This window comes from Ranitomeya imitator, chromosome 4, assembly GCF_032444005.1.
Source record: "Ranitomeya imitator isolate aRanImi1 chromosome 4, aRanImi1.pri, whole genome shotgun sequence".
Classification (NCBI taxonomy): Eukaryota; Metazoa; Chordata; class Amphibia; order Anura; family Dendrobatidae; genus Ranitomeya; species Ranitomeya imitator.
The window spans coordinates 492383878-492411428 of NC_091285.1; the positions used below are offsets into that span (position 1 = coordinate 492383878).

At 44.5% G+C, this 27551-nt stretch overlaps 1 protein-coding gene across 5 annotated transcripts in view; it reads left to right on the forward strand.

The window, feature by feature from the left end:
- The window catches only part of MYO5A (myosin VA), a 256332-nt gene that overhangs the window by 170225 nt on the left and 58556 nt on the right, over window positions 1-27551 (forward strand). For all 5 annotated transcript variants that reach the window (XM_069765977.1, XM_069765976.1, XM_069765978.1 and 2 more), the window contains exons 11-18: window positions 667-748; window positions 9911-10051; window positions 10146-10271; window positions 14198-14281; window positions 18715-18867; window positions 19063-19160; window positions 21719-21805; window positions 22954-23062. In XM_069765977.1, the coding sequence (XP_069622078.1) occupies window positions 667-748; window positions 9911-10051; window positions 10146-10271; window positions 14198-14281; window positions 18715-18867; window positions 19063-19160; window positions 21719-21805; window positions 22954-23062 (880 nt within the window). The remainder of the gene's footprint in view (window positions 1-666; window positions 749-9910; window positions 10052-10145; window positions 10272-14197; window positions 14282-18714; window positions 18868-19062; window positions 19161-21718; window positions 21806-22953; window positions 23063-27551) is intronic.

The following is a 27551-nucleotide window of genomic DNA, read 5'->3' on the forward strand; positions in this document are numbered from 1 at the left end:
CATCATAAAATAAAACTGGGAATACATACAATGAAATGTATAAGCCAGAACAATCTAGTCTGTTTCATGAGATTATAAATGAAATTGGTTGCATGGTTAAAATAAACCCTTTTTTTTAAAGGAAGTGTGTCACCAGGATTTGGGTATCTAATATGAAAGCAGCATAATGTAGGGGCGGAGACCCTGATTCCAGTGATGTTACTTACAGGGCTGCTTGCTGTTTTGATCAAATCAACAGAATATTATCACTAGGTGAATAGTAAACCTGTTGCCATGTAGTCCTTCGTATTAATGAGCCCTGTATAACACCACCCCCACCACTGATTGGCAGCTTTCTGTGTGCACTGTGCATAGGCAGAACGCTGTCAATCAGTGGTGTGGGCGGGGTTACATAATTCAGCTTTCTGATATAAAACAAAGCAAAGTTGAATCTACATCTTTCAGCAAAGTAGGAATCCAGATGAGCTTTATTTTGGAGATGGAAAATCAAGCCAATCTTCAATAAGGAGCGGTCTCGTTAACACGGCTACATTACATAAGGCCTACTAGGACGCATGAATGTGATAGGACCATTCTAAAATGTGTCTATATTATTAAAATGTATCCCGAGCTTCATATACATTTTTTTCCAATACTAACAATGATTAATATACATTTTTTTTTCAGGTTTGAAACATTTGAAATAAACAGCTTTGAGCAGTTTTGCATCAACTACGCCAATGAGAAGCTACAGCAGCAGTTTAATCTGGTGAGCAGCTACAGACGTCGACCTTTATACTGGTCGTAGGCTAAAAATGTGTTTATTCCTACGAAGCAAAATACATTTTACTGCAGAACTTCTCAAACATTTTTTTTTTTCTGGAGCCATCACCAGTTTCGCAGGCACTTCCTTTCAGTTGGCATGTCATAGCACAGTAGGAGTATTCTCCGGAGTTTGGGGTGCTTCGGATGCATGCTTTATTTCATGAACTGGCAGTCTTTCTCATGGTGTAAAGCAATACGATCACATCACTAATAAGTATCCAAACCAGGTTGTTTTTGTCTCAAATTTCACTTATAAGCAATGGAAACCTTTTGGGATGGAAACATTATTTTTACTTATGAAGTAATTACCTTTAGTTAACACAAATGCACAAAGTCTCCGTCTGCATTCTCCATTTTTCAGACCCCGTGAGATGGTATCCCTCCCTGTTATACATATGCCATTTGAACGCTATATGTCCAAGTGCTGTCTGCAGTAGCACATGTTATATATCAGTATTTCTCTAATACTGTACATAATGCCTTTTCATTTACTTTTCTCTTTTTCTGGAGGTTCTTTATCTGCCCTCCCTGAAAATGTAGATACTTTCCTCTTTCACCACATTGTGGAGATTTGTGTACCATCCCCTCACTCCTGCTAGCACTCACACTAAAAATAAGTGTGGGAGCACAGTGAGAGCAGCAGGAGCTGTAACAGATTTGTAACATTTTTGCACAAGCGCTCAGCTAGGTAAAGGATTTACATACACCCTACATCAGTAATGAAAACAATCTAGAACATTGCTTAAAGTGGACCTTTCACCAGTTTTAGCATGTTAAACTTGGCCACATCATGGAATTGTGGCTGTAGAGCGGAGTAGGTTTTAGTTTTTATTTTTGATCTTCATTGCAGAGTTGTTGGCTTGTTAAATTGAAATTATAATTTCATCTTCAACCAAGGGAGCTTTTAAGTATTGGATCCCTGCAGAGGCCCTAAAACCAGGGTGGATACACGGTCCCTGACTTATATTTGTATTATCTGGCTGGTCAACTACGCTACTTAAAACATTGGGTAAATCAGGATGGGCTTAATAATGCAGAAGCTCACTTTATGCATTTTTTGGGTGGAAATACACCATGGACAATATTGGAGGGTTCATACAGACCACCCCAGGGTTTGTTGTTTGCACATAGTTTAGCAATGCAGGTTTGGCAAGGCAGTAAATGCGTTTTGAAATTCACTGATCAAATTGGGGAGATTCAGATATGGGATAATCCCGGGTTCCCGCACCTTCAACATTTACATGATCCGGTTTTCTGGAAACAAAATGGAATAAACAACACTTAATCAGTTTTTTGAAAATGAAACTTTATTATCGTTCGAACAAATAGATATCAGGTTTGGAATTCCCCATAGAGACTTTAATAAATATCTACAACTGAGACACGCCATGCTGTACCAGTTCCTGTTTCCTAGAATGAGAATATCTAAATACCCTCTGATAGGAGTATTATCAACTCAAGGACCCACAGGTGTAATATCCTTTCTTTTCACCTTTCTGTTAAACTCTAAAATCGCATCCACTCACCTCGCTGTTAAAAGTAAGGCTACTTTCACACATCAGTTTTTTGCCGTCAGGCTCAATCCAGTGAATTTGGAAAAAAAAAATGGATCCGTCGCAAATTGTGAAAAACTGATGCAACGGATGTATTTTTTTCGCCAGAGCCGACTAGCTGATCTGGGGAAACGGAAATGGAAACGGAAACGGAAATGGAAAACGCATTCTCAGTTTAAAAAAACGGAATCCGTCTCCGGATTCTGTCATTTGACAGATCCAGCACCATAGGGTTCCATTATAGTAAGCGATGGATCCGTCGGTGTCCTTTTTTCGATGGACAAAAAAAACTTTACTATGTATGTTTTCTCCATCTGCCTGAAAAACAATTTTCGATCCAGCAGATCCGGCGAAAAATGGATGAAACATGAGGCCATCTGTCGCTAATACAAGTGTATGAAAAAAAAATGGATTCAGCAGCAACTTTTGTTGGATCCATTTTTTTCAAAATTCTCCGGATTGTGCCTGACTGCAACAAACTGATGTGTGAAAGTGGCGACACCTAATACCATCTATCAGTGGAGCGATTTCCTAGAAGCACAAGCAATGGTGTCACCTGCTGCAAATAACAAGTTAATACAATTGTATATTCTTCACCAATCCTATCTGACCCCAAGTAGATTAAATAAGTTTGGTAGAGGAGTGACTGATGAATGTCACAGGTGTGGGGAATGCGGGGCGGATTTCTGGCACCTTATTTGGAAGTGTAGGATTATACGGAGATATTAGTGAGGTTGTTACTACATTCGAGCAGATGATGGGGATACCGATCGAGTGTAGACCGGAATTGTGCATCCTGGGTGTCGTGGATGAGGAGATGTGGGTCCACCATAATAGAATATTTCTTCGGGAAGCTCTGTTTATGGCTGTAAAAGCGATAGTATTGAGGTGGATGGGGGGAAATCTCCTTCGATTAATCAGTGGAAGATACTTGTGAATGACCTAATTCCGTATGAAAACATATTATACAGAAACAGAGGATGTCCCCAGAAATTTCAGAAGATTTGGGAAAGGTGGTGTGACTCGCCATTGACGCTCCTGGTTTTATGGCCTCTTCAATCTCGCAATTTAATCCCTGATGTGCATATTTATTCTGGACCATAAAAGTGATGATCTGTATAGGATTCATAACATGTATATATTATAACCTGATCCGGTACAAGCTTTAAAACTTTTTTTTTTTTTAAGCTCTGTTGATTAGTAAGTGCAATGCCTGGTAGAATATATAATACTGAAGGTTATGTTTTACTTGTTTGTATACTTTATTATTGAAGGTATGTTGTCATATCTATGTCAATGTGAATGTTGATATACGGATTATTTTAATTTTATGCCATGTTCCAAGGGAACTTTAGCAGAGATTAATCTTTGACGGCATTAACTTTTTCCTTTGCGTTATGTTGACCAATCTGAAGCAATAGGCATAATGCAGCAGAGAAACAAAAAAAATAATAAGCTCCCAGAAAATTATCAGACCAGACTCTTTAAGTGAACCATGTCATGACATACAGCTATCCTCTCCTCACTAATTTCTCTGTTGGCATCTATTATTATTGTAAGCAGCAGAAGGAAGTAGAGCAGAACTGTATGTCATTACAAAGATTTATGCAGCTCTCCTCCCACAGTGCTGTCATCTCTGCTTTTACCCCCATCCCTCCACACTAACAGTAGTGTGAGAGTAGTGCTGCAAAAGTGTTTGTAAAGACACAGTCTTGCTCTTGTCACTGATCTCAATGCTGACATCTACTGTGGTTAAAAGCAGGGGATAGGAGTAGAGCAGAGGTATGTGTAATTAAAAACTTGCAGTACTCCTTTCACAGCTCTGTCAGCTTTACTTTACTCACCACCACACTGACTTCCATGAGATGAGAGCTGCCGAGGTGATTGTAATGGCACACAGCTCTGCTCTACTCCCCCTCACAACACCTGTAATCACAGTAGATGCCAGCAGTGAGATCTTTGAGGAGAGCAGGGCTAGTTGTCATTACATGTCTCACACAGAGTAAGCTTTGTCTGTTATTCTCTTGGGTAATATATTAGTTTTGTTTTTTTCTTCTGCATAACACTTATTTGTTTTGATTTGTCGTCAAATAACGGACACAGTAACTGCCCCCAGAAGTGAATCTCTGCTGAACTCCATCTTGGTTGATAGAGAGATTAGAATCTAAACTTTGCTAGCTAATATCCCCATAATAGAGAAAAGAAATAAGAAAAATAAAATTGTTTTATTTAGCAATGCAACCACCATTACATGATATAATATAATATACACTGCTCAAAAAAATAAAGGGAACGTTAAAATCCCACATCCTAGATATCACTGAATGAAATATTCCAGTTGTAAATCTTTATTCATTGCATAGTGGAATGTGTTGAGTACAATAAAACCTAAAAATGATCAACGTAAATCACAACTAATATCCCACGGAGGTCTGGAGTTGGAATGATGCCCAAAATCAAAGTGGAAAATGAAGTTACAGGCTGATCCAACTTCAGTGGAAATGCCTCAAGACAAAGAAATGATGCTCAGTAGTGTGTGACACCTCCACGTGCCTGTATTACCTCCCTACAATGCTTTGGCATGCTCCTGATGAGGCGGCAGATTGTCTCCTGAGGGATCTCCTCCCAGACCTGGACTAAAACATCCACCAACTCCTGGACAGTCTGTGGTGCAACATGACGTTGGTGGATGGTGCAAGACATGATGTTCCAGATGTGTTCAATCGGATTCAGGTGTGGGGAACGGGCGGGCCAGTCCATAGCTTCAATGCCTTCATCTTGCAGGAACTGCTAACACACTCCAGCCACATGAGGTCTGGCATTGTCCTGCATTAGGACGAACCCATGGCCAACCGCATCAGCATATGGTCTCACAAGGGGTCTGAGGATCTCATCTCGGTACCTAATGGCAGTCAGGCTACCTCTGGCGAACACATGGAGGGCTGTGCGGCCCTCCAAAGAAATGCCACCCCACACTATTACTGACCCACTGCCAAACCGGTAATGCTGAAGGATATTGCAAGCAGCAGATTGCTCTCCTCGGCGTCTCCAAGCTCTGTCACATCTGTCACGTGCTCAGTGTGAACCTTGCTCTCCTCGGCATCTCCAAGCTCTGTCATATCTGTCACGTGCTCAGTGTGAACCTGCTTTCATCTGTGAAGAACACAGGGTGCCAGTGGCGAATTTGCCAATCCTGGTGTTCTGTGGCAAATGCCAAGCATCCTGCACGGTGTTGGGCTGTGAGCACAACCCCCATCTGTGGTTGTCGGGCACTCAGACCATCCTCATGGAGTCGGTTTCTAACCCTTTGTGCAGACACATGCACATTTGTGGCCTGCTGGAGGTCATTTTGCAGGGCTCTGGCAGTGCTCCTCCTGTTCCTCCTTGCACAAAGGCTGAGGTAGCGGTCCTGCTGCTGGGTGTACTCCTGGTGTACTGGCCTGGCTCCTGTAGCACATCCAGCCTCTGGACACTACGCCGACAGACACAGCAAACCTCCTTTGCACAGCTCGCATTGATGTGCCATCCTGGATGAGCTGCACTACCTGAGCCACTTGTGTGGGTTGTAGAGTCCGTATCATGCTGCCACAAGTGTGAAAGCACAACCAACGTTCAAAAGTGACCAAAACATCAGCCAGAAAGCATTCGTACTGAATGTGGTCTGTGGTCCCCACCTGCAGAACCACTCCTTTATTGAGTGTGTCTTGATAATTGCCAATAATTTCCATCTGTTGTCTATTCCATTTGTACAACAACATGTGAAATTGATTGTCAAACAGTGTTGCTTCCTAAGTTGGACAGTTTAATTTCACAGAAGTTTGATTTACTTGGAGTTATATTAAGTGTTCCCTTTATTTTTTAGAGCAGTGTATACAATGTCAGGGTATGTGCACACGTCAGGATTTTTTCCTGACAAAATCCTGAGAATTCTGCCAGAAATCCGCGTGCTTTTTTCTCGCGGAATTTGCGCGTTTTTTGCACGGATTTTTTGCAGATTTTTAGCGTTTTTTTTTTTTTTTTCCAGGAATGACCTTTTTGATAGGAAATCCGCAAAAAATCCGGAAAAAGATAGAGCATGTCCGGATTTTTTGCGGGATGCGTTTTTTTTGCGGAAAAAAACGCTAACATCTGCACAAAAAATGCGGAATGCATTCTAAAAGATAGGATGCATAATGTTAGCGTTTTTTACCGGATTTATAGCGTTTTTATGGTGAAATTCCGCAAAAAAAACGCTAAAAATCCTGACGTGTGCACATACCCTCATAGAGGAAAATTAAAATCCCTACAGACCTGTTCAGAGAAGGGAGAAGAGCTAACACTTCACCCTCCTTGAAGGAGGCCTTCAGATTGAACATATGGAATTAATTAGACCTAGGAACAGAGGGACTAATTTAAACAATTGAAGTGAGAAACGACATTTGCTTGGAAGAAGACATTAATTCTGACATTCATGTACACAGAGGAGGACAACTGCTTTCCCAGGCATAAACTTCCTCTCACCAAGCATTTTTCGTAGACATTGTATCTCTGGTGTCCAATGATGAAGATTGGGGTTTGCATCTATCCGATATTTATGGGAGATATATTTTCAGTGTTGTTATGAAGGGACGAACATAACGCATTCACTCACATCACCCTAAGGCCGATAGAACCCCTCCAACCTAATAACGATGATGTTATCCAGGCCATGTGTGATCTGTATAGAGAGGAAAAATTGCAATAAGAAACACGACAACAAAATCTACTGCCGGGACCTCCCAGGGGTGAAGATCTCCTGTAATTTGGGGATCTCATAAAATTCTAAGAGACCTAGTACATTCGACAATCAGCCCCCACATGAGCTCATCAAGGGGAGGTATTTGGTTGTAACCTTGACCTAATAAGCAGTATTTGGGTTTGGGTCATTTGTCCTCCGGAAGACATAGTTTGCTGTGAGGGTGTCCCATTTTTCTAATCAGAGTGCTTCCCTCGCTGAGACATTTCCATGACATTTCCTCTTCCATCGCTTGTCACTCAATTGTGTAGTTGTCCTGACAATTGGAGGCAGCTCTGTGGGATCAGTCGGGTGTCATCTGTGACATAGTGGTAACATTGGTGGAATCTGCGTCACACACACACACACACACACACACACACACACACACACACACACACACACACACACACACACACACACACGTCTATAATTTGGCCTTTTTTATGTACAGCCAAATTGCAAACTTGCCTATAACGTGGCTTGCACAGTGGGCAAGTAGCCATAACCAGGAGTGTATGTTTCTTTAAATGCCAGAACTTGTCCACAAAAACCCATTACATAGAATTATGTGTCATTCAGGTAATCAGTCAAATATGTGACTAGGCTTTTAGTATTTACAGCAGCCATGTAGACAATTGGTTTTACAGTAACAGACTGCAAAACCTCTGCAGTCTGATCCTGCAGTCATCTTGTCATCCATTGTTAAGTGCATCGAGAATAGAAAAGGAAGCAACTTAGCAAATTGACTTGGCCATATCCTATTATATCTCTAGACCTGTGTGTCTCAATAGTAATAGTGTACAAACAAGCCAGGTGTAGTGAGATCCTGCAGTCACGGTCTCTCATTAGCCCCCTTACCTCTCGCTAATCTGCCAATTGTAAGTTAAGAAGAGGAAGAGAGTATGACTGTAGCGTCGGTGTAACGACACCGTGTGTTTGTAGCTGGTCTGCATGGTGCAATACACACAAACCAATGGGACATTTTAATATTGGTTGTCATTTTTTTTTTCCAGATGTCAGATTTATTGATATAAACTGAAACACATTAGTTGTGCTGGTGAACATTCCCTTTTAAAGGATTGTTTGAACTTCTTAAATTGGTAAAATTGCAACATGTTTGTAAAAACATGGAACTTCTTATTTTAAAAAAAATCATCTGTGTTCTTAAAGGGGTTTTTCGGAACCCTAACAATGATGACCTTTCCTTAGGATAGGTCATCGATGTCTGATCGGTGGAGGTACGATATTGGTCACCACCCACAAATCAGCAGTTTGTGTTGTCAGCGGCTGCCAGAACTGCTCAGTTACAGAGCTGCACAGCACAGCTCCGTCAACGGAATTGTGGCCACAGGCCGGTACTGCACATTATCACCCTATTGATTTGAATTGGGAGTGGATGTGCAGGACCCGGCGGAGGCCACTATACAGTCGACCAGGTTGTGCCGTGCAGGTCTTTGATTGAGCAATTCTGTCCGCTAACAACGGGAACAGCTGGTTGCGAGTGTGCCCGGTGTCACACCGAAACCACACATTGATGACCTATCCTAAGGATAGGCCATCATTGTTAAAGTCTTGAAAAGCCCCTTTAAGATCAGAGGGATATTTTATTTGATATTTTAATATTCACTGCCTAGATTACCAATCTAACAGAGGTGGCCGACTACCTAGTGAAGTTTTTTCTCTATACACCTCAAAAGCTCTGCTCTAAAGCTAGATGGACCACTGCAGCACCAGTTTCCTTGCGGTCTTGTGAGATGCTGCAGAGGTAAAGCTGCCTCTGTGCAGCATGGGAGCCCCGTTCGGAGGAGTGGTGCAAGGATACCGCTGGCCTGAGCTATCAGTATCCAGTAGCGCACCACCCCCTGGCAAGCAAGGACCTGGTAGGCTGGGCAGCAGTTTGCTCCCAAAGAAAGACGTTAAACCCTCTAACATTCTTGTCTGCATAGTCATAGACCTGAAGATGATGAATGAGTGCAGCAAGGAAGAATCAAACCTTTAGGCAAGGGAGGAGCGTTACTATTGTTCTGTATATACAGTATGTGATCATGAAGAAATCCATGTATGAACCTCGCTCTCATCACCAGCAGTGGTGTCATGTAGTGGTTTTTGGAATTCAAGGATATACTGAGATGACTGGCAACACGGGCACCCCAAGACCCCTTGCAGCGCTGGGTTCCTATGCCCAAGTCCCACCAAGGACAGCATCTATAAGGAGTTTGTATGTTCTCCCTTTGTTTGTGTGGGTTTTCTCCGGGTTCTCCGGTTTTCTCTCACTCTCCAAAGACATACTGATAGGGAATTCAGATTGTGAGCCCCATCGGGGACAGTGATGATAATCTACGTAAAGCGCTGTGGAATTAATGACGCTATATAAATGAGTAAAATAAATAAATAATGAGTGTCAGATCTGGTCCACATTTTTGGACAGAAGCATCACAGATTTTGAGATTTTGTTCCAATAATTATAAGTAGTGATGAGCGAGTATACTCGTTACTCGAGATTTCCCTGAATACATGTGAGGATTTCCTAACAAACAGGCAATCCCCACATGTACTCAGGCTGTCTAGCACTCGCAAGTCATGCGGCTGCGGTGACTCAAACATAATCTCCGAGCACGCCCAACACTCAAGCATGCTCTGGAAATCTCGAGTAACGAGTATACTCGCTCTTCACTAATTAGTAGTCATAAATAATAAGGTTCTGTTGTTATTCTTGGCCTTAATAACGAATTCGACCCCAGGCCTGTATGTTCTGCATTGTTGTCTTCTGAGATGCATCTTTGTGTCCTATTTACAGCATGTGTTCAAGTTAGAACAAGAAGAGTACATGAAGGAACAAATCCCGTGGACCCTGATTGATTTTTATGACAACCAGCCCTGCATCAATCTTATAGAGGCCAAAATGGGTATTCTGGACCTGCTCGATGAAGAATGTAAGGTAGGAAGTAGTCTTATCCTGCTTGGCTGATATTGCAATGGCAAATGTATTTTACTTTTAAAATTCTTTGTTTATTAATGTTTTTTTTTTTTAGATGCCTAAAGGAACAGACAGTACCTGGGCCCAGAAATTGTATAATACGCAGTTGAAAACTTGTGCATTGTTCGAGAAACCGCGTCTGTCCAATGTAGCATTTATCATTAAGCATTTTGCTGATAAGGTAACCAGAGACTCTTATTACACCAAGTTCTCCTTATACGCTTATCTTCTGGTCAGCCGGAAATCCAGAATATAAGTGAACATTTTTCTCAATGTACTGACATGCACTAAACTTTAGTGAAAAAGATGTTGAAAATTGTTGACAGAAGTATGTCCATATCACCCTAAACACTCACTTTAGCTGAGCAAATGAATCAATAGTGATATGATTAATGACTTCCCTGCAGATCTGTCTGCAGAATATAGGCTGTTTTATGTTAGTCAGTAGTCTGATGTCCATTGACAGATTGGGGACAGATGTGTCACTTACAGAAGAATTAACCCCTTAATTCCGCTGATACGCCTTTTAATGGCGGCAGTTAAGGGTACTTATTCCTCAGCGCCACTTTTTAACGACGCTGAGAAATAAGGTTATATTGCGCTCACTCTCAGTGTCGGAAAATCTCCAGGGTCTCGGCTACCTTGGGTAGCTGGGACCCTGGAGAACATGATTCAGGCCGGTTTTTACCGTCCCCAGTGTTGCGATGAATAACACATCCTCTGGTCCCTCCAGCCCTGACCCCGGCATCCTCTTAAGGGAAGAAAATGGCCGACGCTTGCGCAGTGCGCCCGCCGAGGTCTGCCTGCCAGCACTCTGCAACAATAGATTTTTCCTATTGGTTCATTTTGATCATTGTGATGGAACCTATCACCGTGATCAAAATAAAAAAAAATAGTAAATCAAACCTCTCTTTATCACCAACTTACCGTAGTTACGTAAAAATAAAATTAAAACATTTATTTTTTTCCATTAGGATTAAGGCTAGAGCTAGGGTTGGGGCTAGGGTTAGAGCTAATGTTGAGGTTAGGGCTTTGTTAGGGTTGGATTTAGAATTGGGGGTTTCCACTGTTTAGTTACATCAGGGAGTCTCCAAACGCAACATGGTGCCCGCCATCAATTTTAGCCAATTTTGCATTCAGAAAGTCAAGCGGTGCTCCCTCTTTTCTGAGCCCTGCCATGCTCCCAAACAGTGGCTTTCCCCCACATACAGGGTATCGGTGTACTCAGGGGAAATTGCACAACAAATTTTGTGGTCCATTTTCTCCTGATACCCTTGTGAAAATAAAAAAAAGTTTGGTTCCAAAGTAAAAAAATTTTAAGTAAAATGTTCATTTTTTCCTTCCACATTGCTTTTGTTCTCGTGAAGCACCTGAAGGGTTAATGAAGTTCTTGAATGTGGTTTTGCGCACCTTGAGAGGTGCAGTTTTTAGAATGGTGTCACTTTTGGGTATTTTCTGTCATGTACACCCCTCAAAGTGACTTTAAGGGTATGTGCACACATAAGAATTTCTTGCAGAAAATTCCTGAAGAAAACCGGACTTTTTCTGCAAGAAAACCGCATGCGTGTTTTTTTGCGCGTTTTTTTCCAGAGCTTTCCCAATGCATTATATAGCGGGAAAAATGCAAAAAAACGCAAAATTAATGAACATGCTGCGTTTTTTACCGCGATGCGTTTTTTTCATGGAAAAAAATGCATCATGTGCACAAAAGTTGCAGAGTGCATTCTAAATGATAGGATGCATATGTGTGCGTTTATCACGAAAAAACACAAAAAAAAATGCAACGTGTGCACACAGTCTTAATGTGAGATGTTCTCTAAAAAAATTAAAAAAAATGGTTTTGTAAATTTTGTTGGAAAAATGAGAAATCGCTGATCAGCATTTAACCCTTATAATATCCTAACAAAAAAAAAAATTGTTTCCAAAATTGTGCTGATGTAAAGTAGACATGTGGGAAATGTTATTTATTAACTATTTTGTGCGGTATGACGGGCACAAAAATTAAAATTTTTAAAAATGCTAAATTTTGCCAAATTTCCATTTTTTTTCATAAATAAACGCAAGTTATATCAAATAAATTTTACAACTAACATGAAGAACAATGCCATGGAAAAACAGTCTCAGAATCAGTGGGATCCGTTGAAGCGTTCCAGAGTTATCACTTCATAAAGTGACAGTGGTCAGAATTGTAAAAATTGGCTCTGTCACTAAGGGGATAAAGGAGTTGTATAGAATTGGAAAAACATGACTGCTTTCTTTCAGAATAGTACCATGCTTTTGGCTGCACAAAAGGGAAAGTCTTTATACCGCACCAAAAAACTGCTGTCAAGATTGTGTCAAATAATGCAGATTCTCTTGTCAAATACAATGGACAGAAAACAAAAAAAGGTTCACCAGCAAATTAAAAAAGGCATAATGAGTATTGAACCTGTATTACATCATCACGTATGGGGCCTGCACCGAGACCCTTTTCGGGTGCAATACGTCCATAAAGGGCTCTGAACTAATCATATCACGAATACACGTATATACTGCATCATATGAGGGTCAAAATCTAATGACTTATACTTTATATAATAAATGGGTTACTAAAAGATACTACTTATAACTCGCCTTAAACTCGCTGGGGTCTACATCCTAGGTTACAAGGCAATATTCGGCTAAATGTACTAATATATGTTGCTTGGTGGTTTCTTTCTTGCTTTCTGTGTGTATGGGCCGCCATCATGGTACATTGCACAGGCCCACCCCCACAGCGCTGTCTAATTGTCATCCGGACAGTGGGTCTGTATGGTACTGGTGACAAAGGTCTTTTGCCAATTTCAAAAATGTAATTGGGTTAAAGGGAGTCGGTCAGCAGAGTTTAACACCTTTGGCCCCCTTCCTCCCACCCCCTACAAATTAATTATACATACATGCATGCAAGTCCTTTACATGGTCGGTCCATTCTTCCATTACTGAGAAATAAGTGTTTGAATTGTTGTGTAAGTGAAGCTGAAGGACTATGGTACCTCTGAAGCCTCTGTCACTCCAGCTCTATTTCTTTCGCAGCACCGCCACACTCTGCCTGACTGATGACTGCTCTGCGTGAAGCCACATAGCATAGAGACTGTCAGCCACGCAGGAGGTAGCACCGCTTGGCGGGGTATAGAGCTGGAGTGACAGAGGCTTCAGATCTACAAATAGCTCGTATTCCTCATTTGCATATGAATTCAAGCACTGATTCCTCAGTAAGGTGCCGGCCATGTAGCTCTGATCTTTCAAAGAGCTGCATGCTAAAACAAGTAGTTGTGGTTGGGGGATGGGGAATTCTGCGAACTGATTCCTTTTAAATAGTTTTAAAACTCCTTAATCTTACTGCATATGTTAAATCCTTGAAATGCAAAGTATATAAGTTTTCTAAGTGTATCTATTGGACAAGCACAGGGCTGCTGTGTGCTAGGAATGTAAGGAGGCAATCTGGCATAAAGCATTTATATCATGTATCCACTGAATAGGTAAATGCTAGAACCTTGAAGATCCAAATACTGGGACCCCACCTCTCCCTCCTTCAGATTGTATAGAGGCAGGAGAGCATGCGCCAGCACTGGATGTAAAGCGGGCAAAGTGACACGTGACCAACTGTCCATGCCATTAACATTCCTTATTTTGGCTGGGGGTACTGGGGTTCCCTGTTTTGGAAATCTGTTGGGATCCTATTAGTCTGCTCCCCACTTACCTAGCATCTAATGAATAGGTGACAGATGCCAGGAGGCAGCAGGGGAACGGTGAGCTCCTGAAGAGAGAAGATGATAATAACCCTCCTCTGATTTGTGCTCCTCCTAGAATCACAATAATTGAAAGTTCTATATATTCTGCTAGAATGTGATGTAAATGGCCAGCACCTATATATAGGGTGGGATTGTGCCTATACAATGGACACATTGTTCCTATTTTGGCCATTAAGCAAACCATGAAACAAAGTTCCGTAGTTAAGTGGTCACACTTGTTGTGTTCTCTACGACTGTCATGTGGACACATCCTGTATCTGGTCTACACATCCTTGTATGTTAACATTTTAGATTTGATATTTTATTACAAATTATTGTCTTCTGACGTTACTTGCAGGTAGAATATCAATGTGAAGGGTTTCTTGAGAAGAATAAAGATACAGTATTTGAAGATCAAGTAAAAGTTCTCAAAGCGAGTAAGGTTGGTGAAACAATACGACCGTGAAATGTTCGGCTAGAAGCCCGAGGCCTATTACACCTCTCCAAATCATGTAGTAGAACCCAACTCGTCCTCTGGTAAAACCCACTAAGGGAAATAAAGTTGTATCTATCTCACCTATTACCCATAGGTAGAAAACTGTGCGCGCGTGTGTATGTGTGCGTGTGTGCGTGTGTGTGTGCGTGCGTGTGTGTGTGTGTGTGTGCGTGTGTGCGTGCGTGTGTGTGTGTCCGCGTGTGTGTGTGCGTGTGTGTGTGTGTGTGCGCGTGTGTGCTTTGTCACTGACAGCTGGAATGTCCTCTTTTATTTCCCATTGCTGATTAAACGCCAACGTATTCTGTCATGTTGTACACAGGGATATGCCTATTCCCTTTTGAGGGTTCACATGCCATTAGTAATGATCACTCATAGATAAGCATGAAGAATTCCATTTCCTAGGAAGTCCGTTATTCTCTTAGTATATCTTTGCCTGGGTTTCCTACACACTGCAAACACAGTGAAAATATACAAACTCTGCACCAATGACTCCAATGCAGGGAGTATAATTATTGAAGGCTATATCACTAGTTTGCAGTTTTTTTTTCCCAAAGTAATGTGCGCCCCCTTCTGGAAAGAATCATACAGGAAAGTATATGTGAAACAAAATAACGTTTTTTGACTTTTGCATTAGACTTTCTTGCACATTTTAGTTTGTACCTCATTAATGGCCATCAAGGAGGACCAGTATATTCCTATGTTTGTAATGAAATACCTGGGGCTTGTTCTGTCATTGTAATGATGTGGTTGCTATCAGTGCGCCCCTATGCTGAGCCCTAATCCTTCTAAGACCAGAGGTAATGCAGTTTAACCTCTTATTCACTGCGGTCAGTGACTTCTGGGGCATCTAAGCTGTTTGACAGAGGGAGGGGGCTTCATCTGTCACTCCCGTCATCTGTGCCAATAAACTATTACAGCAAGATGTAAAAGGATGCCTGTTTGTCTGCAATATTATAATGTTGTGAATTATTATAAAATAGACAATAAATGGAGTGTCCACTGCCCCAAACACGTTGACATTTTCAGATCCCTCCACAGAAGGACCCCAGCAATTGGCAAGTTATTTCGCCTATCCCATGGATAAGTGACAACTTGCTAAAATGGGAATAATCCATTAAGGCCCCTAAAAAGCTGGTTCTTAAAGGGAACCTGTCAGCTGTTTCATGCTACCCATACCATGGGCAACATGAATCAGAGTCTGGCTATACAATGGCAGGCAGGTATATTTTTCTCTAAAAGCTAGGTCATTTCAGAAAGTATATAGTTGCATAATCTGGCTGGGGCAATAGCCAGAGATGAGATTAGCCCGATGTTGCTCATGCCTGGTTTTTCCTGTCATGCTAGAGGTCCTTCCCATAGCGAATGGCCCTGAGAACAGCTGGCCGGGGGGCCGCACCAGCGTAATCCTGGATCTTCTAACTATCTTCTCAGAAACGCCAGCGCATTTCAGTGAAAAATATACCTGGTAGTAATGGTGTCGCCATGCTCTGGGTCATGCTGCCTGTGGTTGGGCAGCATCAACTAGCTGATCAGGAGTAAATCTCTGCATTGTGCTGCATGTATATATTGTACATCGGAGCATACTATACTGCCATAGCTTTCTTATTTTCTGATAATACATGTATACATGCTATGTGAGTCGCTCACCTTACTGTACTCGTGCTTATGTTCTTCATCACAGTAAATGTGTTATTTTCCTATCTCATCGGTGCATTGTATTTCTTCTTTTTCTTTCATTCCATTTGTGTGACACATTCATCAGAAGGTAACTTTCATCAAGTATCTTAGACTGTAAATTATTCTGCTTTTGCTTTCCTTACGCTTACGCCTAGAGGTGTGCTTGGGAGAAAAGGCGCTCTAAAGGCAGCATGATCATTGCCAGCGATATAGCGGATCGTTGCTTTATTGGTGTAGTTCCATCAGTAGACTCTGTGTTACAAAGACAATAGAAGCACTACTAATCTATACTAACTCACTAACAGGGCTGAAATCACCACTTTTGCACATTTCCTTGAGACACAATAGTGTTGTTGCTGCAAAGACAGACCCCCACTCTGCGTAGTGTACAGATAGTGACCGTTTTTGATTGGAACTTTCCTTATGATTGTTACTTTTCAGCATCATTGAGTACCGTATATACTCGAGTATAAGCCGAGATTTTCAGCCCAAATTTTTGGGCTGAAAGTGCCCCTCTCGGCTTATACTCGAGTCACGGTGGGTGGCAGGGTCGGCGGGTGAGGGGGAGAGAGCGCTGAGGCATACTTACCTAGTCCCGGCGCTCCTGACGTTCCCCCTGCCCGTCCCACGGTCTCCGGGTGCTGCAGCTCTTCCCCTCTTCAGCGGTCACGTGGGACCGCTCATTAAACTCATGAATATGGACTCCACTCCCATAGGGGTGGAGCCACATATTCATTCCTCTGAGCGGTGCCAGTGACTGCTGACAGGAAGAGCTGTGGCACCCGGGGACAGTGTGACAGGCAGGGGCAGCGTCAGGAGCGTCAGGACTATGTGAGTATTATATTCACCTGTCCCCGTTCCAGCCGCCGGGCGCCGCTCCATCTTCCCGGCGTCTCTGCGCTCTGACTGTTCAGGTCAGAGGGCGCGATGACGCATATAGTGTGCGCGGCGCCCTCTGCCTGATCAGTCAGTGCAGAGAGACGCCGGGACGAGACGCCGGAACGAGACGCCGGGAGCTGCAATCAAGAGAGGTGAGTATGGCTTTTTTTTTATTATTATTGCAGCAGCAGCAATGGCACAGATTTATATGGAGCATATATGGGGCAAGAAAGAACGGTGCAGAGCACTATATGGCACAGTTATGGGGCAAGAATGAACGGTGCAGAGCACTATTTGGCACAGCTATGGGGCAATAATGAACGGTGCAGAGCACTATATGGCACAGCTATGGGTCGAGAGAACGGTGCAGAGCACTATATGGCAGTTATGGGGCAAGAATGAACGGTGCAGAGCACTATATGGCACAGCTATGGGGCAAGAAAGAACGGTGCAGAGCACTACATGGCACAGCTATGGGGCAAGAAAGAACGGTGCAGAGCACTATATGGCACAGTTATGGGGCAAGAATGAACGGTGCAGAGCACTATATGGCACAGTTATGGGGCAATAATGAAAGGTATGGAGCATCTATTTTTATTTTTGAAATTCACCGGTAGCTGCTGCATTTTCTACCCTAGGCTTATACTCGAGTCAATAAGTTTTCCCAGTTTTTTGTGCCAAAATTAGGGGGGTCGGCTTATACTCGGGTCGGCTTATACTCGAGTATATACGGTAGTTCACTTGGTGAAAATCGGATATCTTATCATGGTCCTCAGCAGCGGGACCCTCCAATCTGCTACAAGCTAGTTACCATGGAATAGGCATCGACCACAGTGGAAGCTTCTTTAATAATCTGGACTTTTCTTAAAAACAGACTTGTTTTTTACATTTGATTCACTAGATCTACATAAAACCAGTAAAGATAATGACAAGACTTCTTTTTGTGCTATGTGATGTTTTGAAGGGGCTTTCTTCCTGCTGAGAGCGATGGCGTGTTGCTAGGAATAGAGCGCCATTGCAGTTCCATAGTCCGGTTGACATAAATTCGCAAGTGGTCACATCCAGAGAAGTCAGCGCTTTCTGTGATGGGGAAAAGGCTGTGGCCGGCCCGTTTACAGGGGCTGTGTCATACTCTGTACCAAGTGGCAGGACAAGGGCTCTTATGCCCTTTATTCAAACCTTTCACCACTATTGTGCTAGAATTATTTGGGGTTCCAGATGGTAGAATCATCAGCGTTCATATATTTATCACCTATCTTGAGGTGGAGGGTAATAATAGTTTGTAGTGACATATGAGAAATGGGCTTTCCACTGATATTTGTGGGGAAGGATGGCCTGTAAATCATTGATGGCCAAGACTTGAAACAGAATCCAACACAGATGAGGAGTGGGGCCTTTCATGTTTAGGACAATCCTGTAAAACCTCCAGATCAAGGTATTTACAACTAGTTGCATTAAATAGTATGGAATTAAATAACCCCCACAATAACCTCGTATTCTCTAATATTGGTCTGCCTAAAACTGTTGTTACCCTGCTCTTCTAGTACTGCATGCGATAATGCGTCTAATGCTCCTGATCCTAAGGTGCTGTGCACACTTCTGGACACTCCGCTGCTCTGATAAATCAAAAGAAATCTGACAGTCGCAATATAAAACCATATTGTAAAATGGAAGCCTGACCCAAGTGTGCACAGAGCCATTGTCTCAGGATGCAGTTTTTCCTTTCCGAACACTTACTAACTTCCATTTCAGCATTATAAACCGGCATACTGTGCCACTATTACCTGCGGGGTTGTAATTCTTGTTTCCTTCCAATTTTCTAGTTTAAGTTGCTGACAGAGCTTTTCCAGGATGATGACTCCTTAAGTCCAACATCAACTGCTCCCACCGGACGGACTCTACTATCCCGCACAAGTCTGCGCAAGCCAAAGCCTGAGCAAGCAAGCAAGGAGCATAAGAAAACTGTCGGCCACCAGGTGATCTGATAGAAGGGAATACACTCGTGTTACTGAGATCAGTACCTTACAGGTGGAAACTGCTTATGGGTTTTTTTTTGTAACTTTTCAGCTATTTTTTTCAATGGATGTTAATATGGAGAGCAATTGTTCTACTTTCTGTGCAGCCAGACACTTTTGCTCTATTGGTCATGAGCCTGTTATTTCCATTTATAGTTTAGGAACTCTTTGCATCTGCTAATGGAGACACTGAATGCCACAACCCCTCACTATGTGCGATGTATTAAGCCGAATGACTACAAGTACCCGTTTACGTAAGTCGCTGCTTTGATACTGTTGCTTCGTATCCATGCAATAAAAAGCCTCCCTCCCTAAATATATACGTAAAGGCCTTGGCATCAGATCAAAAGAAATCAGGTTTTACTCTGATGTTCTTACTGCTACTCCCATGTGTGACATACTTTTTTTAATTTTACCACTAGTGTGGTGCCGCCAATGTGAGCTCCCTTCCTTGAGTATTATACTCACCATCCTTCATCTTCTGCTCTTTCCAGCGCCGCTCTGGTTCCCAGTCTGCCATTTTGTGACTGCTACTTCTGACTAACTGGAAGTCAGAGGTAACGGCCACAAGCTCCCAGTGTAAGTCTGAGAGCTAATCCTGGCCTTGCTCTGGCTCTTATAGACTTACATTGAGTTGTGACTTCCGGCTTACTGAGCCATCCGGCAGATCACAACCTGCAGAAGGGCCACCAGAGTGGTGCTCATAACATGTGAAGCCGGCTGCTGGTAAGTATGGGACTATGGGCAGGGAACCTACATTAGTGATAACACTCAGTAAGTGCAATAAAAAAAAAAATAAAGTGGTGCTTTGATTCCACCATATAGTTCCACAGATATAGGCCTTTTTATTCAGTGGATAGCAAATAAGGCAACATTTCCAGCTCTACGGTGTTCAGAAAAAAATATTTCAATCAAATCCAAGGGTGGAATTCAGATATCAAGTGTCATGTGGAAAATCCATAAGAACACTAGAGCTACGCATTTCAGATGATAACCATCCTTAATCATGATGTCTTGGATTTCTATGGAATTCTATGAAAGTTTTTTCTGAACACTGTAGAGCTGGAATTTCGCCTTGTTTGCTATCCGCTACACCTGGACAGCACGCTTCCTGCCGTTTTGAGGATGAGCTGGACTCATTTACTTTTTATTTGTGCTGATTTGTATGGACTTTACAAAGAGGTGTGGTGCACAGGATCATGTGATTGGGGGGGGGGGGGTGTCTTCAAGCAGCTTTGTATTACTACCGGAAGCGCTCCACTCCTTTGTTACAGACTACAAAAATGAACACTATATAACAAGGCCCATATCACTGGTGCCTAATGACTGATTTATACAAAACAAATGATGGAAAATTCAGGGGAGTGTTGGGAATAAAATAAGAGTAAAAACGGCCCACTTTTGACCAGGTAACAGGTTTTTTTAAAGGGTTATTACCTTCTTAGTTGGTGATTCCTACAATATGCCATCAGTTAATGATCGCTGGAGTTCTGACCCATGGTGCCCCCACTGATCCTGAGATGAAGGGGGTTCTGCACTGCTTCACCTGAACGTTTCCTGATTGTGAAGGGTAGAGTGCCCAGAGACGGCGGCATTCCTTTATTCTCAGGGTCAGTGGGGGTCACAGAGGTCTGGCTCATAGCGGCCATTAAGTGGTGATACATGCCATTCCATAGTAAGGTGGTAGTACCCCTTTAAACTCTTAATGTCTCCTAGGACATTAATTCTACTAAGTTCTCTGTCTATCTATCATCAGGCTGTGGCCTGTCTGACATTTTACAACTGGTTCAATACTAAACCAATTGCATTAATAGCTCTTTGCAGTCTTCTGGTGACAGCTACTGTACATTCAGATCACCATTGTATTCAATATGTAACAGAAGGGACAGGGGTGGCCCCTATGCAGGACAGGGGTGGCTCCTATGCAGGACAGGGGTGGCCCCTATGCCAGGACAGGGGTGGCCCCTATGCCAGGACAGGGGTGGCCCCTATGCCAGGACAGGGGTGGCCCCTATGTCAGGACAGGGGTGGCCCCTATGTCAGGACAGGGGTGGCCCCTATGTCAGGACAGGGGTGGCCCCTATGTCAGGACAGGGGTGGCCCCTATGTCAGGACAGGGGTGGCCCCTATGCCAGGACAGGAGTGGCCCCTATCCCGAAACAGGGCCCCCTATGTCAGAACTTTATATGACCCATTTGCAGTCCAATAACTCCTCATAATCCTCAATTGCTTCTGCTTTGGAGGTGTAGGTGACCCCCTTACCTCTTAGGCCCCTCTGCAGCTGCACATGTTGCACCAATAATATGTCCGCCCAGAAGAAGGGATCTGACAGCTCCATATGCATTTATAATATTTTTGTAAATGTGTAGATAATATCTGCTAAGTAACTAAAATGTAATATAATAAATTCTTGATGTGAACGTTCAGCTCGTACAGTACGGTGATTAGGAGCAAAGGTTCACATAGAAGCCAGTCACCACTGTCTGTGTTGCATTGTCTATTTGTGACTGCAGAAAGAGTTGACTGAGCATCAGTTATTAGGGGCACCATGATGGTGTGATGGGGAGTTTTTAACTAAATCTGCCTTTTTCTCAGCTTCTCTCAGATGATTTATAACCACAGACATCAATGTTGATTGTGTAAGGAAACAGAGTCTGGAAAAGCCAAACAGGGCAACATTTTAATGAAACTGAATTGCAAATGTAGACAACCCTAGATACAGTGCAGATCAGACAAAGCATGAACTTCTATGGACATCAAGGAGTTCCTCAAGATCTTGGCTTCGTGCTCTGATTGTATTTTTCTTTATAAGGTTTGACTCAAAACGTGCCGTCCAGCAGCTCCGAGCTTGTGGTGTGTTAGAAACTATAAGGATCAGCGCTACAGGATTCCCATCTAGGTAAGTAGTTGCACGTGTTGTCCATAAAAAAAAGCATAAAAATCTGTAAATTTATTTTTTTTAAGTTAGCTAATCATACTTATTTGAAGAATTGTGATACCATACAATAAAGGCAGTAAAAAAATGGGAGAATTGTGCTTTATTTTAATATATGAAATGTAATATTTTATTTTAAAAGGGTTGTTTAATGCTCGGGCAACTTCTTCTCAGTCCCAATGTTTCCCCAAGTAAAATAATAACAGCCTAAGTTCTCCTTTGGTGCCAGCACTGTTATAACTGTGTCACCACTGCCTCTCCCGGGGCTCTCATGACATTGTCACGCAATCCCTGTGACCAATCAGCGGCCGCTTCATTCTCCCCTCCTTTGGCCGTAACTGACAGAGGAAGTCAGATCTGCAGCTGCTCTCTCATTTCCTCCAGATGTCTGATTTGTTTGCATGAAGGGGACAGTGAAGTGTTCCCTGATTGGCCGCAGGGATCATGTGACATTGTCATGCGAGCTCTGGTTATAGCCAGTGCCGACACTGCTGGAATGGCACCCTAGATGAGCACAGTTTTTTTTATTATTTTACTTGGCAGAACATAGTGATTGAGAAAGGGTTGTCCGATTAGGGAACATTGATTTTCAAAGTATGTACACCGGCTTCACTGGGTCTAAAAGATGTTTCCAATAATGTATGCAATATTGTGAAATGTGACAAATCCTCTTTTTGAAACTGTACAATACTATATGTGTAAAAAATGCACTGTATTTTTCTTTGGATATCATGCATTAACTCATGCTCCCAGAATCTGGTGTACAAGTGTTCGTTATTAGTAGTGATGAGCGAGTATACTCGTTACTCGAGATTTCTCGAGCACGCTCGGGGGTCCTCCGAGTATTTTTTAGTGCTCATAGATTTAGTTTAGTACATGTGGGGGTTGCCTGGTTGCTAGGGATTCCACACATGTACTTATGCTGGCTAAGAGATGTAAATCATTCAGGTACGGCAATAAAAACTAAATCTCCGAGCACTAAAAATACTCGGAGGACCCCCAAGCGTGCTCGAGACATCTCGAGTAACGAGTATATTCGCTCATCACTAGTTATTAGACATTAATACCACTGGCTTACAGGAATGTACACATCTACTCCTGCTTTGTGTTAGGTGGACCTACCAAGAGTTCTTCAGTCGATACCGGGTTTTAATGAAGCAAAAAGATGTCCTTAGTGACCGTAGACAAACCTGCAAGAATGTGTTGGAGAAGCTCATTCTGGTATGTTACACTGAAGGCTGTGAAGTTCTCCAGAATATGGTGGCACTATATAACGCAAAGTATTATCATGAGGGCTGTCCTATGTCAAAGGATATGGATTTGGCGTGTGTTGGGTACATGGAGGCCGACGGCTACAGTAAGCTCCTGTCATATATGGTGAATGTGAAGTGTAAACTAGTTCTGAGCAGAGCCTAATAGTACATTAATAGGATAGCTGAAATACTAAAACATTTGTGCCCATTTTATTGTAATAGAGACTTTTTTTCAATTGGGTAGAATGGATCCTTCTCTCACCTGTCATTTAGCTAATTTTTTTTTTTAAATAAGTACTACCTAAGATGTCCTACAGAACAATGTGGGTTCGCTTCCTGAGATCCCTCCTGATTGCACAAAAAGCCACTGTGAAGCTCGCAGACCTTCAGCGCTCATCGGGCAGAAGCACTGGCTTTTCTCTCTGAGCGGCCGCACAGAGCACAGTGCTGTACGTGTTTGTCACAGACTTATAGAATTGTTGTGGCATTTTTCATCCGTGATCACGGGAAAAAAAAAAGGAACATGTTTCTTTATCGCCTCTCATTGGGGGACACAGGAACCATGGGTGTATGCTGCTGCCACTAGGAGGCTGACACTATGCACAAAAAAGTTAGCTCCTCCTCTGCAGTGTACACCCCACCGACTGGCATTCTGAAACCCAGTTTAGCTTAGTGTCAGTAGGAGGTGGACACGGGTCTTTTATTAGACCCTTATCTACCTCGATGTGCGTCGTTCTCTTTCAGGTTTCCGGAGGGATACAGGGTGAACAGTCACATCTGTACTCCCACAAAGAGACTATGAGTACGGCGTGTACTGCCACCCCGTATCCTCATAGATCCCTCTCCAGGACCAAGAGCCTAGCACACAAGCGTGCTTAGAAGTCCGGTCCTGGCTCCGTCCCCCACCCACTCGCCCACCAGAGCCTGTCGGTTGCGGAGACGAGGACGTCCATCAGCTCCCTGGACGTCTCACTTTTTTCCAGGTTAGTACCGGCGTGGGATGTCTAAGGTGAGTATTTATTTTATTTTATTTTTTTATTTTTTTTTCTGCGGCTTCCCTGGATCCTCAAAAAAGGGGGTGCCTGTTAATAGGTTCATAATGCGGGTCACGTTTCTTCCCAGCCGCCGCTCCTACTCCGGCTGCGGCTGCCCTCTCTTGTCTGGCGCGGCCGCCTTTTCGGACTACCGCGCCGCTTCTTTTCTGTCACCGCGCTATGCTCCCAGTAAGCGCGGCCTTGCCACACGCTTCGGGCCCCTGCGACTTCCCTGCTCCGGCGCTGTAAGCGCCCGTCTCTTTCCTCTCAGCGCGGCAGCTTTGCCAGCCGTCGCATCGCTTCGGCCCCCTGCGTTTTCCCTGCTCAGCGCCGCCGCCGCATCTTTCCACTGTAGCGGCCATTCCTTCTCCCTCAGCGTGGCGGCCTGCCAGGTCGCCACATCGCTTGGGCATGCAGCCGCTGTTTGCGGTCGCTTACCTACCGCGTCGCTTCCTCATGCGGCGCTCTGTGCCTACGCCGCGGCCCTTCTCCGCCGGTCTCCTATTCCTAATTTAGGCCCCGGCTTCTGCCCGGGCCTACTTCCGGTGGCAGACTCCGCCCCCTTCCCTCTTTCATCGGGCGGGCTTTTCTCCCGCCCGACAATTGCACTGAGGCACCGCCTCTTTTCCCTGCCCACCGGCGCCATCTTGGGACTCCCGAGCCATGAGCCCTCTCCTCCACACAGGATACATGACAGCCGCAGATCCAAATTGCGCCAGGAGGCCATTCCACCCTCCTGCCTAAGGGACCACTCCTCGCCAGAGGTCCATGCATCAAGCTGGACAGCTTCACTCCGCAATCCGTCTGCCGTGAGTAGCTCTGCAATTGCAGACTGACACTCCCCTCTGCCCTCTGTCCCCTAACCCTCTTTTTCTTCACGGACCTCTCTAAAATGTCTAACTCTAAAGGGGGCCGCTCTCGTCCTCCTACTTCATCCTCTTCTGACCCAATTGTTCCTACCGCCCAGGATCCTCCGGCCGGTCCGCCCGAGAGTGATACGCCCATCCCAGGCTGGGTTTTCTCTCTGTCTCATTCGGTGGCCGATCTAACGCGGGTGTCTCAAAATTTCTGGTATCCGTGCTGGACCGATTACCTCCGCAGCCCCCCACAGTGGCCAGCGGGTCGCAGGAGCCTCCGCCCGAGCCCTCCTTGATAAGCCGCAAAAGGTCCAGACAGGAACGTCGGTCTGAGTCCTCTTCTCGCTCCATCTCGCCACACGGTCCCCCTCTGCGGTCGGCGTCCTCCCGATCCTTCTCCCCTGAATCAGGCGAGGCGTTATCTGATGCGCCCTCGGAGGACATCTCGGAGCTGGATTCTAACCAAATCGCCACCATGAGGGATATGGTCCAGAATCTCATTGGAGCTATAAACCAAACCTGTGGCATTATGGATCCCTCTACGGAACCCGCAGATCAGGCGGTTTCGTTTAGACGGGCTAAACCACCTTCTAAGTTTTTCTCCAGAACTTACTGCCAATTGGACGGTCTCTCCCTCGGTGGATCCCCGTTTCCAGGCTCTCCACCAACACGGTGCTTCCACTGTCCGGCGGAGCATCTCTGAAGGACTCTAACGATAGTTATAGAATCCTTTGCGAAGTCAGCCTTTGAGGCAGCTGCAGCCGCTTCAAATGCCTAGTTTTCGCTTCCACCTGGGTTTCGAAATCCCTTCCAAATGGGCCAAAGAACTCCGTCGAGATATCCTGGACAGAGCGCCTCCTGTGCAACTGGCGGAGCTTGCCATCCAGATTTCCCACGCGGGTGAATACCTGGTCTCCGTCTCTCTGGATGTCGCGTCTTGTGCGGCTCAGGCATCCAGCAATGCCGTTACCATCCGCCGGACCGTTTGGCTCAAGGCCTGGCAGGCAGACTTATGTTCCAAAAAGTCCCGCACCTGTCTCCCCTTTCAGGGCTCACGTCTCTTTGGTTCCATGCTGGACCAAATCATTAAGGACGCCACCGGGGGTACAAGTCTCCTCTCCCCCAGGCTAATCCTCGTCGCCCTCCTCCTAGGGCCTCACGGCAAGACGGCAGTTTCGGTCCTTTCGGCCTTTTTTTTCATCACCTCACGGCACCAACATCCCTTCTCAGCAGCACCAGAGTCCTCAGGCACGTCAAGAGAAGAAAGCGGTGCCCTTTTGGCCCACTCTGTCCTGGCGTCCTCGCTACTCTCCGGGTAGATCCTCCAGGCCAGGACTGGAAGATCCACCTCAGCATGACTCTGACAAGACCCCAACCCACCTCCCAGGTTGGGTGGCCGTCTTCTCTTTTTCAGGGACGTCTGCACCTCCGCAGTAGAGGATGCATGGGTCAGGGAAGTTGTATCCTCGGGATACAAGATAGAGTTCGTTTTCACGACCCCGGGATCGTTTCTTCGAATCCCGACCTCCCAGAGATCCCGCTCTAGTTCCGGGTTTCTTCGCAGCCATCGCTTCTCTTCTCAAAGCCGGGGAAATCGTTCCCGTCCCAGGAAAAAGAACGGTTCACAGGTTTCTACTCGAACCTTTTTGGGGTACCGAAAAAAAAAAAAAAAAGACGGCAAGGTTCGCCCCATTCTGGACCTCAGACTACTGAACAGGAGAGTTCGTCTGAGGCACTTCGGGATGGGATCCCTTCGTTCAGTAATTGCTCCCATGGAGGCTCAAGAATTTCTGTGTTCCATAGATATTCAGGACGCCTACCTCCATGTCCCGATATTTCCCGGACGTCACCGATTCCTGCGCTTTGCGGTGCTCCCGGTACATTTTAAATCCATCGCCCTGCCGTTCGGTCTCACTACCGCTCCAAGAGTATTCACGAAGATCATGGCGGCGCTGTTGGCCATCTTGAGTCAGAGGCCTGGTCCTATTTCCATACCTCGACGACATCCTCATTAAGGCTCCGTCCTTTTCTCAGGCTCACGAAAGTCTGTCCGTCGTTCTCGACACCCTAGCCGTTTCGGGTGGCTGGTCAACCGGTAGAAGTCCTGCCTTATTCCTTCTCAGCGCATCATCTTTCTGGGCATGCTCTTCGACACTTGTCAGACCAAAGTCTTCCTTCCCAAAGACAAGAGATCCTCTCTTTTTCGGGACATACGCTTGCTCCAGGGTCCTTGGCTTCCCTCCCTCCGACCGGCCATGAACGTTCTGGGGAGGATGGTATCAACATTGGAAGCGATTCCCTTTGCCCAATTTCATTCGCGACCCCTTCAGCAAGCCATTCTGTCTGTGTGACAGGTCTGTCTTCTCCCTGGTTCATCCGATCCGATTCTTTTCTCGGGTCAAACGGTCTCTCAACTGGTGGCTGATGTCACCTCTCATCTCCCAGGGCAGGTCCTTCTTTCCAGTTCTCTGGTAAGTGGTGACGACGGACGCCAGCCTCCTCGGCTGGGGTGCGGTTTTTCGCCACCTCACGGTTCAGGGCCGTTGGTCGGCGCAGGAGTCTGCTC